Raw genomic sequence first — 18,146 nt, 5'->3', positions numbered from 1 at the left:
AGCGATATGTGAAGCTAAAATTTAAAGTGAATTGTTCAAATGACATTCCTATTCTGATACACAATTGCAACATAATTAAGAAGTGTCTAGCATCCAACTTCATTGCACCGCAAGCAATTTGAAGACCTTCCCAGACTACAAATTGAGACGCTTGATAGATACAACAATGTTGCTATTGTGGTCCAATTTTTCAAGTCCTATTTGACAGTATATTTTTCATTACTCAAGTTTGGCTACAGATATTGATTCCCCAACACCTAATTACCGATCATTTGAAAATGGTTGTCATTTTACATTCAAGGTTTGTCCCAATATCCATCTTGATACCAAATTTCAAAACAGAAATTCTTGATGAACACAGAATTGCATGGTGTCCAGTGTTATCCCTATTATGGACAGTTCATGCTTTTTGCACAATGGATAAGTAGAATCCTGTGTTGTGACCGTGCCCTTGGACAAAACACTTTACCCCAATTGGCATATTATTAGCAAGGTAGTCACCAGCTACTACAAGGAGGCACAAAACGGTCGGCTGTTCACAGAACAATAAACAAAGATTTGAAATATAATGGATCAAAGAAACTGGGAAAGACTACATTTAAGACAATGTAGAAATGGATCAGTATTCATTATGTACCATATTTATGCAGTAATAAGCCTAATGCTAGTAATGATATGTTGCCTGTTCAGTAGAATCACCAACAAATGCAATTTCTTTATCTTTTATATCAAAACTGCACACGGTGTAAAGAGGATACACTGGTCCCATGGGCTTATTGCTGGATAAAGGCATTATACTGTTAGATATGCCAAACATGGGGAACCTCCCCTGTCGAGTGCCAGGAATTGAACCTACGTCTCGGGTGCGACAATCTACTGAGCTCTACCAGCTGAGTCAAAGAAGCATAATATTCAGATAGCTGAATGATGGAGACTGTATTTTGACCAATTAAAGACTAAATCCTTTCATTCTTGCGAAAGGGTTTAAAGAATTTACTATATTTCCCCTAAATTGAGGAAGCGGGTTCAATCTGAAGGTTTCTGATGTTTTATTTATTGGCCTTTTAAAAATTGTATTTGGTTTGTTGGCCCATATAATATTTTTAAAAGGCTGATAAAACATCAGAAACCTTTGGATTACTGGAAGCCAGACTGAACTTTTACACAAAATTGGTCCCCTTCACCTCAGACCAAATATGGGACAAATCCTTCCTTCCTGCAGAAGCATGATGTTAAAGAGTTTTGTTGAAGATTTGCTTGCATATTAAACACATAATTGTACTAGGTGAGCTAAATATATACAATCCTGCTACATTCACAAGGTCATAACTAGTGGTAATTACAATGTTAGGAGCACATAAGTTAGCACTGGTTCTAAGGACACAGACAAATTATGATTACAGTTACAATTAATTATTTTTTTTGTAATCATATCTACACTTGTATTTGTTTTGAGTGTGCAAGATACATCAATGCACTAATCAGTTCAATTTTATACTACCTTAAAATATGAGAACACCAAACAGTAACACATGTAATAAGAAATCTTGAACACTTCAACAAATAAAACTGAACCAAAACCAATACACAAATACAGTATTTATTTCAAAACCTAAAAACTACCTTTGGAAAGAATGACTATCATTTCATGTGCAAAATATTATTGTCGAAAAATGACCCTGATGTACAAATGTATACTACATTAAATGCTATTTATATACTAACTGTAAAACTGATAAATATGGATTTAACCATGATATAGAGTTATCTCCCCTTACATTGCAGGGTACACGATAATGAATCTCCAAACTCTCAAATCATAAATTGAGGGAAACAGTATATTATAAGAATTAAATCTTAAGAAAATGAAAAAATATTCAATGAAATGAAATGGCACAACAGACCATTAGTCTGAATAATTTGAACAATACATATATTGTATCATAATAATATTATATTGTTAAAGAGTTCACTATGTCGGCATACGTTTCATTGGGGGGATCAATTTGTCTATACTGGTGAAGACTGTCCTGCTTGCTGAATGCCATGTCAAAGTTTTGTGTAGAGATGTAAGAAATGGGTTGGTTTGAAAGTGCTAAAAGCATTCATTAGGAAGAAAAAGAAATATTGCACCATTTATTTATTTGAGAAATCATCTAAATTCTAAATACAAATTTCTTGGCAATGCATAACATCAAAATTTATCATTATGGCTCTAATGACCTAGCTATGGTCATGATGAACTGTGAAATCATGATGAAACGTTATTATGCACAAACTGACTTGCAAATAACTTTCTTTTCACAAATAAATACACTGTAAAGTAGTGAAAACAAATATATTTTACTTGTTTAACATTACATAAATATTCATGGCATATAATGATTTTAATGTGAAAAACAACCGTTCAGTTGACATGGATTTGTTAATGAGGGTTCATTGTGAACAGATGCATTTTATTTATTGGGGAGAGGGGATATTTTTTTCAAGAGGTGTAACCTGTAAAATTCAATATATTTTACCAAACAGACTGCATATCTCTACAACTGATAGTAACCTGGTGATTGCTGTATCTTGGGGTATAAAATGAGTATCCTCTTTAAAATCAATTATTACATTAAGTGATATTAATGTGATCACCAGGTGTTATTTGTCGTGTGATAATTTGGGTGTACATATATATTTAGAATGATGGACATATACATGTAAACTTCACTGTACAGCCTGCTATTTTTGGTTGACTAATTTTTTGCAGTTTTTACTCACTCTGGAACTGTTCAGAGTTTATAAAGTAACATATATCACCTGTACACACCATAGGTCAGGGTTCGGTGTTTTAACAACTTAATTACATGTATGTCCAGCAAATTAGGGAATACATCATACAAAGAGTTTAATGTATTTTAGATGCAAGTTACTTAGTTATGCTAAGTGTCCTATTATTTTGTTATATATAAAATACCCAGGACCTGGGTAAACTGTTCAAGGAATTATGTGCTTATAATTAGCAATAAAATAAGGGATATAATTGATATCACGGAACTTTAAACCTAACCAGCCCTGATTATACACTATAAACCCAGCACATGTTTCTCTTTAACTTTAAGGAAACATTTGCAACTAGGTCCATTAAGATTTGTAAATGATGTAAAGTACATTTGTAAAATGCAGCCTAAGCTTTATGAGACTGAGATGATGTGGTTTTCATCACTCCTTTATATACTAAAAGTCCAATATCTAGTCCCAATAAAACATTACAAATGTCCCTTCATAACATCCTGTAGTTTTCTTCTTGCTTCTATCACTTTTGTCTCTTGACGTCTTATATCGTCTTCAGATACTATCATTTGCTGAAATTAAAGATGATGAAAAATCATAGTAATTCATGGTTAATGTTAGAACTGGACAGAACTTCAATGCACAGAAATCTGCTACATTTACTGATCAACATTCAAAATGCAATGCTTTTTAATAACTATTTTAAACAAGATACAAGATATATATATACATTTGTATATGATGTTATGCTGGAGACTCCATAAGCAAATGAAACATTATTTCTGAAAATGTTTGTATGTTTATATCATGGAGTTATCTCCCCTTCGACCAGCATGATCCATCGTAGTGTTCAACAACCAATTAGGCTTCCCTTCATATCGTAGACAAGTAAAATTGGTTCAGACTTGAAATACATTCAACATGGTGACTACCTATGACCAGGCAGAAAAAAATCTCTGTAATATCCTTACCTGTATGTGTGGTTGATTGGTGTCAATGTTGACACCTGGGTTTTTGGCCAGTGTAGCTTTGTTGTTGGCCTGGCCAGTCACAGGTGCGTTACCTAAGTGTAGGGCAGCAGATATACTCTGTAGAATGTTTTCTGTTGTCAGTTCTGGTCCCACACCTGATATGTTACAGAAAATTTCAGTATTACAACATTATCGTCACACCTGATGCAATATAGACATGAAATATCCTTTACATTATATATCAAAACTAATTTATAAGACACCCAACACCTAATATAATGTAGACATACTTTACAAATGAACTTTATTTCTTTCACAGTGATTGACAAACAAGTTATATAAACTTCATTGATCACTCTTTTTTGTTTGGATAGAATTGCAAGAGGGATTTTACTGCAGGAGGAAACCAGTGGTTGGGCAGATGACCCCATACCATTTCACGTCCGATCGGGAAATCAAACAGAGGTCACCTATAGGTGAAAGGAGAGAGGATTACCAGTGCTCCACCTCAGCACTTGGATATCATTGTCAGCTCTTGTCCTAAACCTGATGTATTACATTAAATCATAGTAGACTTACACCAAACAATAACCTATTACATTACCTTGTACATTTCTAGGGCAAGTCTAATGGCTGTAAAAACTCATCCCCACTGTCACAGGCTTTTATACCCTGTAGTCTCTTTTCCCAAAACAACTGAAAATCAAACAAAATATGTTACAATGTAATACATGTATGTGTTGTCTAAGACAATTTACTGTGCAGTTCGCTGATGTGCTTTTGGTTTATTTGGTTTATTTGGTTTAACATCTTATTAACAGCCAGGGTCATTTAAGGACGTGCCAGGTTTGGAGGTGGAGGAAAGTCGGAGTACCTGGAGAAAAACCACCGGCCTACGGTCAGTACATGGCAACTGCCCCACGTAGGTTTCGAACTCGCAACCCAGAGGTGGAGGGCTAGTGATCGTGTCTGGACACCTTAACCACTCGACCACCGCAGCCCCTGCATCGCTGATGTGCAGGCCTATATTGTACTGTTAAACTAAACCAACAACAATGGAAACAAGTGCAATGAATGATTGCGAAAGCTCACCGGCGGCAGCAATCACACTAGTACTATATGCATTCATTTTTATGTATGTATAAGCATGTCATTTGAAATTGTATGTCACATAATATCGCTCCTAAACCCCTATTGGATGTATAAACCGAATAAGAAGGGTGTGGACTTACAAGCTCTCCAAAACTAACCCCCAAAATCTTTAATGGGTTCTTGTGTCAAAAAAAGTAAGTCCACTAAATGGTAAAATGCCCCAAAAAAATCACACAATTTTTCTGCATGATTTTGCCATAACATCACTCCTAGACCTCAAATATATTTATAAACCAAATTAGAAGGGCACGAGGTGTATACTTTTGGACTTACAAGCTTTCCAAAAACTTACTCCAAAAACTTTAAAGTTTTGGGGAGGGACACGGACACCGGGGTGACAGCATTAGCTCTCGGTTACTCGTAACCGGTGAGCTAATAAATACCACTCAACACAACCATTAGGAGTTATTATTTCAAGGCATATTGTACTATTTTAAAAAGTTTAAAAATTCACCTGTTTTGGAGGATCCTGAGGGCCGTGTTTCAGATCTGTTTTGGTCTTGCTCTCTGTCCGGTTCCTGACTACCGTGACAGGCTGTTTAAAGATGGATGCTGTTTGTCGGATGGGGAGTACTAGACTTGTATCATGACGAATTCCTTTACAACAGCAGCGAGAGTACAGTTTAACATTTATCAGTACACTATACTTAACATTTTAACAATAGAAATGGTTTAAGCTTGGGGTCATCAATTAACCAGGTGAATAAAGATTGGTAAAACTGTGCTGATGATGTAGATGATGAGGAGGAGGAGAGGAGGAGAAGGATGCATTCATGCAAGGTAGAGGAAATTTGTTTGTTCTCAATGTGAAAGTAAATGGATGAAATGCTTGAAATACAACATGCATTGTAATTTATAGTGCACATTAAAGTAACCAATGGTGACTAGAGAAGAATCTGCAAAAACTACAAACTGTATAGTGAGGAGATGATATTATTTGAAAATGCAATTCTATTTGGTAGGGGTTCAATTAAGATGAATTAATAAATAAATCCTTTGATTTCCATAATAATATCTATACACATGAAAATATACACAGTTTTTTTTTATATGTCAGATAATTTGATAAAGATTTAATTTAAAAGTCCATACCTGATACATTCAAATGTACTATAAATCTGCCAACAGTTATACAACAAAAATTAATGTATTTAACAATGAAAAAGCTATTAAGGATTCTTCCTATTTAGAAATTATGCCATGGATATATTGATTTAATTGTAGCAGTGTAAATATATATATATATCAATTACTTTAATTGCTTCCTAGCCCTAGCAACAGTTAGACAAAAGCAAGCCAAATCTAATTAAGACTTTTTTCAAAATATCACTTTTTTATATACATTGTAGGTGATTTAGTAGGTTTTTATGAAAAACGGAATCTGTCAGTGTCAATGTTAAAAGACATGTAAATGCAAACCTTTGTAGACAATGTTAACATATGCATATCTACACTGTTGAAACTCTTTCACCAAACAACAGTTACTGTGAATGAAAGAGATGCAAAAAAATACATAAATATATAAATGCAAGCACAAGCATGACATGAGAACAATGCATTATCATACAACTACTGAAAATATCTAAACCTTTGATTTTTCTTAAACTTTCAGTTTTATTATCGGTACATCCTTTTGAAGATCTTAAAAAATGAATCTTAAAAGAAGTACCTGATAACTGTTTTTTTAATGAAACTGAACAATTATTCTGGCCATATCATGTACAAAATTATGCAAAGAACTAACTTGACGGTTTAAATTTTTCAGTAGCTATATAATGATACATAACCACACACAAATCAATTTTATAAATACACTGTATACCACACCCTACACATATGAATAAGAAGCTGCTTCACAATTGATCGTTGAAACTTATAATTTTGCAATCAGATTATTTAAGCAACACAAGTATTTCCCTTAGATGAATTTTAATTTGCTCTTTTGTTTGACCCAGTTCATGGACACTGAACTTTTTGAAACTGTCACTGTACATTTAATTATAAACTTAGCAAAAGTAAGTTTTCGCAAATTTGAATTAGAATTAAGTGAAGTTGCCAATTAATGAAGTACATATGAAGGGTGTGGTATATTATGAATGAATCAAAGGTATAAGTGATAATGTAAAACAGCAATGGATGAAGATGTAACCACATTAGTAAAATAAATTTTGCTTCACTTCAAATGCAATCTTAGTGCGATGATTAGATATACATAAGCACTGTTATTTGTTTTACCATGATACACCACTCAAACAGATAGGTATACCGTAGTTAATCTATAAACTAACTACAGTAATTACCAGAGTGGACTAATGATTATATCCAATCAACTGTGTGACTTCAACCGATACAGTATAATGGATGAAAGATGATAATGATTATGAATGAAGTGATAAAATGAAGTGTACAGGTAAATGGTTAAATTTTTTTTAAGTTAATAAACTGTTTTACATTTGATCGACCAACCTCTTGTAGAATCATACGGTGTTCCCCTTGGGCGCTTACTTTTTCTGAGTGCACTATGTATAATTCTGCCTGTCCGAAAATCAAAAGCACTCAAGTCTAAGGATTCACCAAGATACCGTGCCAGCATAGGTTTACTTCTGATCTTCTTTCCATCAGGACTGTCATCATAAAAAAAGGAAAACAAACATGTATATTAATCAAAATAGAGAAATATATGTTCCTCACTTTCACTTTGATAGGCATGATATAACAAGTAGATTCTGGCTCAAAAAAGGTAAGTTAAATTTCAGAGGTTAAAAATTATATTACGGTAATACAGGTACATATATTTGTTTTCCATACAATGAATACTATTGAGGGCAGGGCAATACCAACAGAAAAGAGTAGGAAAGATAGTATAAATAATGATACTGAATATTACAATATTGCCAGGAAAATGTTTGCCTTTCAATTAATGAATGAATGCCCCTACTAAGGTGTACATATATGCATACACAGGATTACAAAGGGAAGCTTAAGAAACACAGACTTTATATATACATTGTACTGCACATGCATATATCCTTAACATTTGTTGAACCTAGATGTTATATTTAGTCTAGATCTGTTGCTTAAAAGATATTCTAAAAATTAAAGAAGTATTGTTTGGTTTATTAGATTATTAATCTATATTGTGTTAAATAAAACCGGTACCGGTATATCAATATTTTCCAGATTTATATTTTTCACCTATTTTTTATGTTACTTTTGAATTAGGGGTAAACTTCACTTTCTGATTTTATTTATTAGGTGGGAAAAACCTACTGTTGGGAATTAAGTGTTTGCACAAAACAGGAATCTGACAACCATATTGAAGAATTCTGGAGTGTGGTCAGTGTTGTAATATGATATTCCAGTAAAGTGAAAAAATATTTGTATCTTTAAAATATCATTGAGCAAAGAAGAAATAAAAACTTCTTAAGAGCATAATTTATTCTAATTTTGAATAAAAAAAACAGCTTTAGGGAAAACTTCATATTTAGTATGATATATATAGAGTTTAGCATATACCAGCACAGGTATTTTTTATCCAAATCCACACCCTGTGATTTCACTTGAAAGGGGTCTATATTTTTATATGTGAATACAAAGAAAATTGCAGCAGCTTTAGGGAAAAATTCATATTTAGTATGATAAATAGAGTTTAGCAAAGATACCAGCACATGTAATTTTTATCTAAACCCATCCTGTGATTTCATTTGAAAGGAGTCTATATATTGCACAGGCATTTACATAAAAAAAAAATTCTAAAATGTTTTTATAAGGCAAGGTATATATATATATCTGGGTAGTAAAATCATGTATCTTATAGTACCTAAGGCCCCTGCCATATCATTTTCAAATCAACTTTTTATATGCAAGTGCCATATATAGCCCGAGTTTCCCCTGTAGTCTGGACCCATGAACACCCGACATTTAATATCTTGATAGATAGATGTCTACGTAGTATCTGTCACTTAAAATGGCCAACGTCTGGCCATGGTTTTTGATGGAACCACCTAGATAAACCGAGTGACTTTACCCCAACAAGAGATCCCAGAGTTAATAAATCATTTGATAACAAGGGGGATCTATATATGATGTCCAAAAAGATCTAAGAAAACATCTAGGGACAAGGGAACCCTACGCTGAAGCTTGAGAAATATCTGTCCAGTACATCATAAGAAATAGTGTTTGTGATATACATTAAATTATATAATTACTATCTTCAACTGTCATAATCCAAGAGGGTTACCATAAGCTTTCAGACATTTTTTGTTTGTTGATCAGACTCAAAAGCGAACTTCAAGAAATAACGATAACAAGTTTAATTTAATTTTCATTCTCAAAATGGGGGGGCACATAAAATTTGAGAAATAACCATATAGCACTTCTTAATAGCCATAACAAGAATTGTTTAAGGATGTACCACGGACCATTTGCACGGATGCAGGGTGATTTGAAGTTTTGAACAATCATATCTGATGATATGCAAAAAAAATATGCATTTTGGTACTGTAGACGTAGTGTCCAAAAGGGTTTAATCACAACCACTTGTATCTGGTTAACGCCCGAAGTTACAATCCAATTTCCTCCATATGTTCTTTACACAAACTGAAAGGATACATTGGATTTTAAATCTGAGTGTTATTTACCAGATACAAGACTTTATTATTTCCTATATGATGTGGTCAAATTATTGAAATTAAATCGAAAGTTATAAAAATACATGTTTTTATTTCTTAGTGTAAAATATATTCTCTTCTGCCTTACTATTTTCTATAATGATCTATCTCGCCCGCCTCAGTATCTTTTCGTTTTGTTCTATACGTGTAGTCTAGTTGTAATCACTGGATAAAAATATTTCTTGCATATTTTCGGTTTTGGAAATTCACTCAGCATAGTCGGCTTATCAATATCGCATACGGAATGTACCTGTAATAATACACGTCGGTTTTACCAACTGATAAACCTGATTTCCTGACAACTTCTTCTCTCTTCCAGCCTGACGGCAAGCCGCCACAATTAGATCGTCGCTTCTCCAGTTCCATTTATATGGTGCTTATTATCGAGAAAGCTTTGTTTTGTCAAGACGCCATTACCGGAAATGAGCCTAAATACCATCATCAATCTCAAATAACGTTCCGACATCAAACTATAGTTTTGATAAATTGATAGTATACAGCTTTAATTATGATTAATAGTGCTTTACATGATATTCCATAATCATGGCAAAACACCATTTCAGCAAACTTGATTACTGTTATCAATATAGATTGAAAATATTTTGCGGATGAATATTTATAGGAAGAATGGCTATATTTCCGGTTGTGTAGCAGACGAAAATTGCGCGAAATACAATTTTTGGTGAGCAGATCAATTCTAGCATCAAGGAAAGAATGTGCAATTATTCATAATCACCTTTATTTCATTTCATTTTGACAACAGATTAGTTAAACTTATATAGCTCTGCCCTCACGGCCGATCGGTCAGCTGTAAACTTGACGGGTTTACAGTCTGATGAGGTGTGATTAGGCCTATAGTATCTATTATATTAATCAAATTAATGATGCACGATAAATACAGACGAGGAACACTTGCACTCACTATGAATTTTTCTTTGATTGAAATTATGAAATTATTGTTTTTGGACCCTACATGTAGGCCAATAGGAAGTCATTGAAGCAAATTGTCTCCCTTTGATTGTATGAATGCATGGAAAGTAATAGGCCTAGGCCTAACGTGTTATAATTATATAATTTGGTCAGTACGATTTGCTAATGATCAGTGAAAGACTCAAAGTGGATAAGTGGTTCTTATTAATGTTATAAACATGTCATGGTGGTTATGAAATAGTCAGTACTAATTGATATAATGAACTTCCTACAAATAGAGTACAAATAAACTTAAAGAATCACCACAGATAACATAATTTATATATTATTTTTTTATTTTTTTTTTAAATTATTACCATTGTACTTGTATTTTTACGTGCAAATTGATCATTCTTCCATGAGCATCACATTGAAAATAAAACACATTCAAGTTAAAGTGTTATTTACATTTTGTAGCGGCATATTTGCAGATGTACGGTAAATAAAATATTCACTTGATACGTCGGACATTTGATCATGAAGTCACCAATTAAATGTGAACAAGTTTGCTTTCAGTATTTGCTATTTTTGCATTATATATATATATATAATATATATATACTGTTGCAATGTTGATATATTTGTATGTTCACATCATTATATATTTTTACTCTAGATCTAGATCTGCTCCTCAGGCCTAGGCTTGTTGAATAGTAATTATACCATTTATAAGGTATCTACCCTAGCTAGTATCCCTGAATTTCTTGCAGGGACTTTTAAGTCTTCATCCCCCTGTTGTTAGTCATTTCAATGTTAAGGATCTAGTCAGCACTCTTAAATTCTATACACGTGCATTATCTGCATAACTTAAAACTACCTAATATGTATATATGATTTCATCCATTTCATATTTCCTTAGTATTTTTATTTTCACCAGAAAATTGTACCTATCTAGATTGTAATGCATGGGTGATACAGAAACAGCACTTTTCCAAGGGCAGACAGCCTGGTTCTCTGCTAGTGTGCTAAAGAGGAGGATCAAACTTTGGAGTGAGTAAATATATGAATTAACTTTTCAACACTTGTTGATTTAATATCTATTTAGCGAAATATTCTGCAAAGAATCCCTAGATAATTTATTGAATGTCCCTCTGCAAATGATCACATACCAAAGGTTTTCTTTGACTCCTAAACTCCTGCATTGGGCACATACATTTACTAATTAATGATGTGCACATTTTCTAGTTTTTGTTTATATATAATGAATTTTGTGTGGAAAGGGATACAATCATGTAGTTTTGTATATATTTAGGAATAATTGCAGTGTTATTTTGAGCACATTGATGAGTAATTCCCTGCACAGATTTAACTTATATATCCTTTCTTCTCCTAAAAAGCTCTATCTTCTGTTAGATAATTTGAAAAATATATTCTCTCTTAATTTCTCAAAACTAATTTGAACATTTCAAACTCCCACATGCACCAGGCCTGCTGATGCAGGTAGCAACTGATGTACTGCATGGAGAGCCTATACCAACCTTCATACTTGAATTCACCTCAATATTAATTTCTCCTTCATTTTCTCCTCTACATTAGTTTAATAAAGCACAGCATTATATTTCCTTCACCATATTAAAGGAAATAGATAGACTAGAGTATGTAGAAGGAGAACAGTTTATTTCAAATCTAAAAATAATTTGATATAAATTTATTAAAGTTTGCATGTTTGTAATTGGTTAAGCAAGGAGTAAAAAAGAATCTATTTTGAGATTTTCTTTGTACTTACATATATATGTATATGTATTGCTGACATGCATTACCATTTTACAGAAAAGCACGGAGGACTGATAGCAGGAATTGACCATGCTCAGTTTGTGTTTAGTGAAGATGAAGAGGCAGCTGATACAAAACAGTATGTACCAGTAATAGAAGTAAACTGGTCAACTGGAATCAAAATGAAATCCTGATGTTGTACATAATTGCTGTTCTATACCTATTTTAAAATGAAGTCATTGCATTAACATAAAGTGTACATTGTTTTAACTTTAACAACACAAATTCAGATTACTTCAATTTACAGCCTTCGATCATTATTGCAATTGTCTTTCTTGAGTTATCAGTTTCCTATACAACAAAAATAGCATGCATTAATTTATTATACAAATTTTGTATCGTACATGTAATAATATCCATTAGATTTGACCAGTTAACTAAATCTACATAGAACATTATTTGTATTCTTGAATACAACTTATGCTGTCTTTATACATGTCCACATTCAATGTGTCTCCAGAAAGCTGTTTTTGTTGTATGTTTGATATATTTATTTCATTACTCAGGATATTCTGCAGTGAGGCCTACATTGATGAACATCTGGCTGTATTCCATGCCATGTATGTGTCAGACTCTGCAAAGCAGAAAAATGGTACTAAATTACCACTTGGGGACTATTTCCTTCCACCTAAAGAAGTACAACAGTGTAGGTTTCTGTCACTATTTCTTGTACATGATTTTGTTTGAGAAGTATACTCAAGAACTGTTTTACATTGAAAATGTTTTATTTTCTTTATTTAATAGAATAAAGTACATTTAGGTTATTGTAAAATGTTATTATTAGTAATAAATTATATACAGAGAAAAATGTCATACATGGTGTTTATACTTTCCCAAAATGATTTATTATGTCAAAAGTCTAGTATTCTGACTGTTGTTTTTGCAGTAATAAAGAAACAGAAGAAATTTAAATGGGAGGATGTAAATGATAGTGGTGAGGATAACACAAGCTCATCATCTGAGGAAGAAGAGGTATGCCTACTGAGTATTAGAATTATTCAAACACCAAATCTACAAAGTTTTTAATGATTATCTTCAATAATACTACTGTAAATCACTTATATTTCGCGTGGGATTTATTTTCGCGTTAATTCGCGAGGAGAGTCAAACGCGAATTCAAATCCCTCGCGAATATTTGTATAAGAATGACAAGAATACTAAGTGGCGTCCATTTTGAATCTACCGTAATCTTTAGTTGGTGAGCAAACATCGCCGTTAAAATACTGATAGAATGATAAATTATATACTTCTATCAGAGTGTGTTTTTATATTACAAACACCAAAATTTCACACACACAAAAAAAACCACTGAACACTGATATTGTGGTTGAATTCCGACTTTATTAACTACATGTAAAACGTAGTCTAGAAGTTAATTTAAGTTTAAAAATTACGGTCACGAGGATCCCGGATGGTCACCCAGAATACGTCGTACGTTATTACCCAAACTGTTGTAAGTTATGTAAGGTTACATGTATACATAGCACTTCACATCGCTTGATTCTCAAAAAGATATTTACCATAACAAAGTTGAAATCAAACAAATTATTTATTTAATTCAAACATTCAGAGCAAATAATCACCTGGAGTATAAATCATTCACAATAGACTGTCCCGAGTACGTTAATTACAAAGTACGTTAACTCACAACCTATTGTAGTCCCGTCATCTTCCGGGCACCATTTAGCATGTATACAGGTACGGTAAATACAATTCAGTATGGCTAGACACCGATATCACATGAATGAATCACATGACTTTTCTTGTACTGTCACATGACTCTCATAAACAAAATGGCTACCAACATGGAAAAAGCGCCGATCTGTTAACGTCATTCGCGAATTTGAAGTCATTATGAGATCAGAATTCGCGAAATTATGTATTCGCGAATAAGACAAATTAGGTGAGTTCGCAAAATTAAGTACTCGCGAAATATAAGTGATTTACAGTAAATGTTAGATTGATTATCTTAACATTTAGGTTTCTTTTATTAGTCCTCTCCAGGTTTTCAAAACTATAGGTTTTCTCACCATCTGTTACAAACATAACACCAAAGTTTGTCAGGTTTTAAGCGGCTTCATTCCTTGAGGGATTTTGTTAAAGTTTCACACGATGGTAAAATACCATAATATCTCTGACTAGTTTGAGTTTCAGGGTTTTTGGGTCAAGGACAAGGTCACTGTTACTATCTTTAGTCTAAGAAATCCTTCATACAATTAAAAAATGTATGGTATGTTTGTAAGATAAGGAAAAAACTTATCCTGAAGCATGTTTCAAATCTGAAACTGAGACATGGCAGTCATTTGTTAAAAAATGATAATACATGCTAGAATCTAGAGACATGAATAAAGGTAATAAGCATTGTCCAACAAAATTCATTTATTGTTTGAAACAAAAATCTGTATTTGACAGAATTTGTTTATTCAGTGTATACTGTATTCATTGACATTTTGTGTATTAAACCATCTCAAAACAATTTCAAAGTAGAGTATGATAATTGCGATTGTCAAATGAGAGTTAAATGTAAAATTACTCTATTTCTGAATTTTAGGGTACGGCAAATCATGCAGGTCAAGCTGCAGAAGGTAATAGTCAAAACAGAAATGAAATACAGTTTGATGGTGAAGGTTTGTATATGTACTTATATACATTTTTATTTTATTTTTTTTACTTACATACATGTATTTATGATTAAAATAGATAGCTCCAAATGTCAGGTTTGGTTGAATTAAAAACAAGGTTTGCTGTGGTGTTATGAAATCTGGAAATTATGTTGATTTTCTTGTTTGATACTGTTAGAGTTAGTCCAAATTATTCTATCTATCTGCTTTGATATGCTACAAGGGGCAGATGATAGTACTTATCATCCTGATCAACCGCCCCTGATAATAAAAGAGTAATAAAATATGTATAATATTGAGTATCTATTGCTTTAACTGATATGTAGCCATCATTTCTTCAAATTGACTGAAAATTTTAAAATCTTCTTCTCAAGTCCCAAATAAGTTAAAATCAAATACTCTTTATATACTGTATGTAAGGGTCTTAAGGTGCTTTACCAAAATTATGAATTTTATGACCCTGGGCCTGATGTCTCCCGTTTACCCCTGGGGAGGGGTAAACTTTACAATAATTCATATACATGTACATTGTAGGTAAATAACATTATTGACTATCATTTGTTTGATTTCTATTGGAATTCATTCTAAGTTGGTTAACATTATTAACATGGATTGACAGTTTGATGGTATGCACATTTATGCCCTGACTGACCCCCTTGACGGATGGGCGGGGCCAAAAAGGTCAAATTAACTGAAATGTTTCAAAGTTCAGGTGACCGTTAAAGCCCATAGGCTTCTTGTTTGTATTTTAATGGCCATAAATTATCGCATAACTCTGCCCAAAACAGCTTAAGTGATCAAGTATTTCATGTTGGTCAGCTCACAAAGTATCTCAGTCTCACATTGAAATAAGTCTTACAACAATAGTTTCAAGTATAAAAGAATGTTTGATTTCTCTGTATGTACAGAGAGGTTTTTCTCAGAACTTCAAATATTTTATTTCATTTTTTTTTTTTTTTTTTTCAGATTATGTAGATATCCAAGTTTTAGCCAAAATCACTGGACCAATTGTGGATTTTGTTCCTGGAAAACATGGTTGTGAAGTGAGTAGCAAGAACAAGTCAAAAACGTGACAGTGTTGAAGATCGCATAGAGACTGAAGCAATGTAGTGTTGAAGATCTTTGAGACTGAACTGTGTGGTGCTGAAGATCTTTGAGACTGAACTGTGTAGTGTTGAAGATCATAGAGACTGAACTGTAGCGTTGAAGATCATATGGAATGAAGCTGTAGTTTTTATTCCATGCTGTGCAAAGAACTCCAGTATCCTTGGACAATAATGTGAATTGCAGAAGTATTGATCTCAAAAAGCTGTTTTAATACTTTGTATTATGTTAACCCTTTATTATTATAGTCAAATCACTGACATGTGATGTTAATGATGTTGAAAGGTATACTGCTAGCTGTTATAAACATATTAAATTATGGGAAATCTTTTTATCACAGCTTTTACTTTATCACAAAAAAAACAGTTAAATCAGATTAGTATGACCAGATTCATTTATACTGGCCTCTGGGTGTTTGTCAGAGTTTAAGTTGATGTATTTAATCTATTACTTGCACTTGTGCGCTTGAAATTTATTTTTCATTTCAATGATTTTTATATACTGCTTTCTGAAATTCAAATTTGACTGGAGTATTATGATATGGCATCTCCCGTCCGTCTGTCTGGCTTAGACTTTCTTTTGTCCGGAGATCTCTGTTTGTTTTCAACCAATATCTCAGTATCCTTTTAATTATGATTTATTGTTGTGTTTCCACTGAGAGGCATTTTGTTACGATGATTTGGCAAAAGTTATAATAATTGCCCTTATACGCTTATTTTTATTTTTTTTTGTATTGGAATTTTGTGCATGGATCTCCTCCCATAGTTTTTAACTGCTCTCTTTGTAACTTGGTAGGCTGAATAATCATGACATTTACTAGTTCTTACCTCTTTGTCTCTGTAGATACTCACCCTCAGTTTTCAACCAATTTCTTTCAAACTTTGTAGACTTTAATATGACATTAAATTGTACTTTCTCAGTGGCATGTTGATCGATAATTAGACAATTAAATCTGATGTATAGATTGTGTGGACCTAAAATGCAGATACAGCAGTGAACAGATTAGGACGTAAATTGCTGTACATGTGTCAGTACTAGTAATTAGTTTTCCTAGAATTAAATTATATCATGAATGGGTATGTTGTCCTTACCCCTTTGCTTTATTATTTTTGGAAACAAAATATCCGATTAGAGTTTACACTCTCATATTGACTATATATATAAACAAAATAAAAGTGCATTTTAATTCTCTCATCATGTTTAAATTATTTCAAATATTGTTACTATTATTGCAATTGTACATAATAACTATTTATGAAATACTTGTTATTCCCCAAAACATTAATGTATATTTATGTATATATTTTCTCAAATAATAGCTTGATATTCAGTTGTGAAATATTATCTGATTTCTATGTAATTTGTTTTGCTTTTTTTGTTGTTTTTTTTTAACATAAATGACCACTTGTATTATGACCAGAAATAGTTTTCAAATTGCTCCTCCTAAAATGAAATTTTCTTGGGCCCACCAAAATGTTTCTATAACCTGTTGGCACAAAATCAAGACACCTAGTTTCTGGAAATTCTTTTAAATAAAAGAGTTTCTTGAAAACTTATTAAATTAAGAATTGAAAATGAGTACATATGTATTTTACTATTAATCTGTTCATTAAAATGTATCATAAGTCATTGGTGCAGTATATTGACAGAATATTAATAGATTAAACCATTGATTTGTAGTGAAGGCTTTAAATTAGTGTTTCTCAGTTTGCATCTATGTGCATGTGATCTAATAACTATAAATCTTTTAATAACTTATATAACACATCAGTGCAATTAGCTCACCTGCCCAAAGGGAAAGTGAGCTTATTTAAGCAATGAACAGTGGTTTTAATGTTGTTATAGTCAATATGGCAGCAAGATGTATGGTGGGCAAATGGCATGGGAACCCGTTACACTGTTCAATACTTATATTTACATTGTCTTGCCATTTCCGTCAACTTTGAAAAAAACTGAACCAACAAAAAAAAATCCCGCCTTTTTTAATGTCACATGACCCACTGGGTGTTATAGCCTGAGCTCAAGGCACTGGGTGTTATAGGCGTATGGTGGCAACTGCCTCTTAGCATTGTGTCAATGGGGACAGGCGGAGCAAATGTAAATATACT

The 18,146-nt window shown here is 32.7% G+C and overlaps 2 protein-coding genes across 4 annotated transcripts; one reads left to right on the top strand and one right to left on the bottom strand.

Moving 5' to 3' along the window:
• Window positions 1–1,960: 1,960 nt before the first annotated feature.
• On the bottom strand, window positions 1,961–10,006 carry LOC117334085 (methyl-CpG-binding domain protein 2-like). The gene is given in 7 exon segments (XM_033893528.1): window positions 1,961–3,350; window positions 3,750–3,904; window positions 4,354–4,369; window positions 4,371–4,445; window positions 5,356–5,498; window positions 7,368–7,525; window positions 9,822–10,006. Coding segments are annotated over 7 exon segments (759 nt in total). The 5' UTR covers window positions 9,938–10,006; the 3' UTR covers window positions 1,961–3,254.
• A 111-nt stretch (window positions 10,007–10,117) lies between these two features.
• Window positions 10,118–16,957, top strand: LOC117334086 (telomere repeats-binding bouquet formation protein 2-like). Of its 3 annotated transcripts, none has more exons than XM_033893531.1 (7): window positions 10,118–10,253; window positions 11,418–11,530; window positions 12,311–12,392; window positions 12,820–12,959; window positions 13,200–13,285; window positions 14,865–14,898; window positions 15,901–16,957. In XM_033893531.1, the coding sequence occupies exons 2-7, from the start codon at window positions 11,446–11,448 to the stop codon at window positions 16,005–16,007; spliced, it is 534 nt and encodes a 177-aa protein (XP_033749422.1). In that variant the 5' UTR covers window positions 10,118–10,253; window positions 11,418–11,445; the 3' UTR covers window positions 16,008–16,957. The 3 variants fall into 3 exon arrangements, with proteins under 3 accessions (XP_033749422.1, XP_033749420.1, XP_033749421.1); XM_033893529.1 differs by having other exon boundaries at window positions 14,865–14,940; XM_033893530.1 differs by having other exon boundaries at window positions 10,183–10,253; window positions 11,436–11,530; window positions 14,865–14,940.
• Window positions 16,958–18,146: the final 1,189 nt, after the last annotated feature.

The sequence above is a fragment of the Pecten maximus genome, chromosome 9, assembly GCF_902652985.1.
Source record: "Pecten maximus chromosome 9, xPecMax1.1, whole genome shotgun sequence".
NCBI classification, from domain to species: domain Eukaryota; kingdom Metazoa; phylum Mollusca; class Bivalvia; order Pectinida; family Pectinidae; genus Pecten; species Pecten maximus.
Note: the sequence above shows the minus strand (reverse complement) of the source record. Positions and strands in the feature narration are given on the sequence as shown.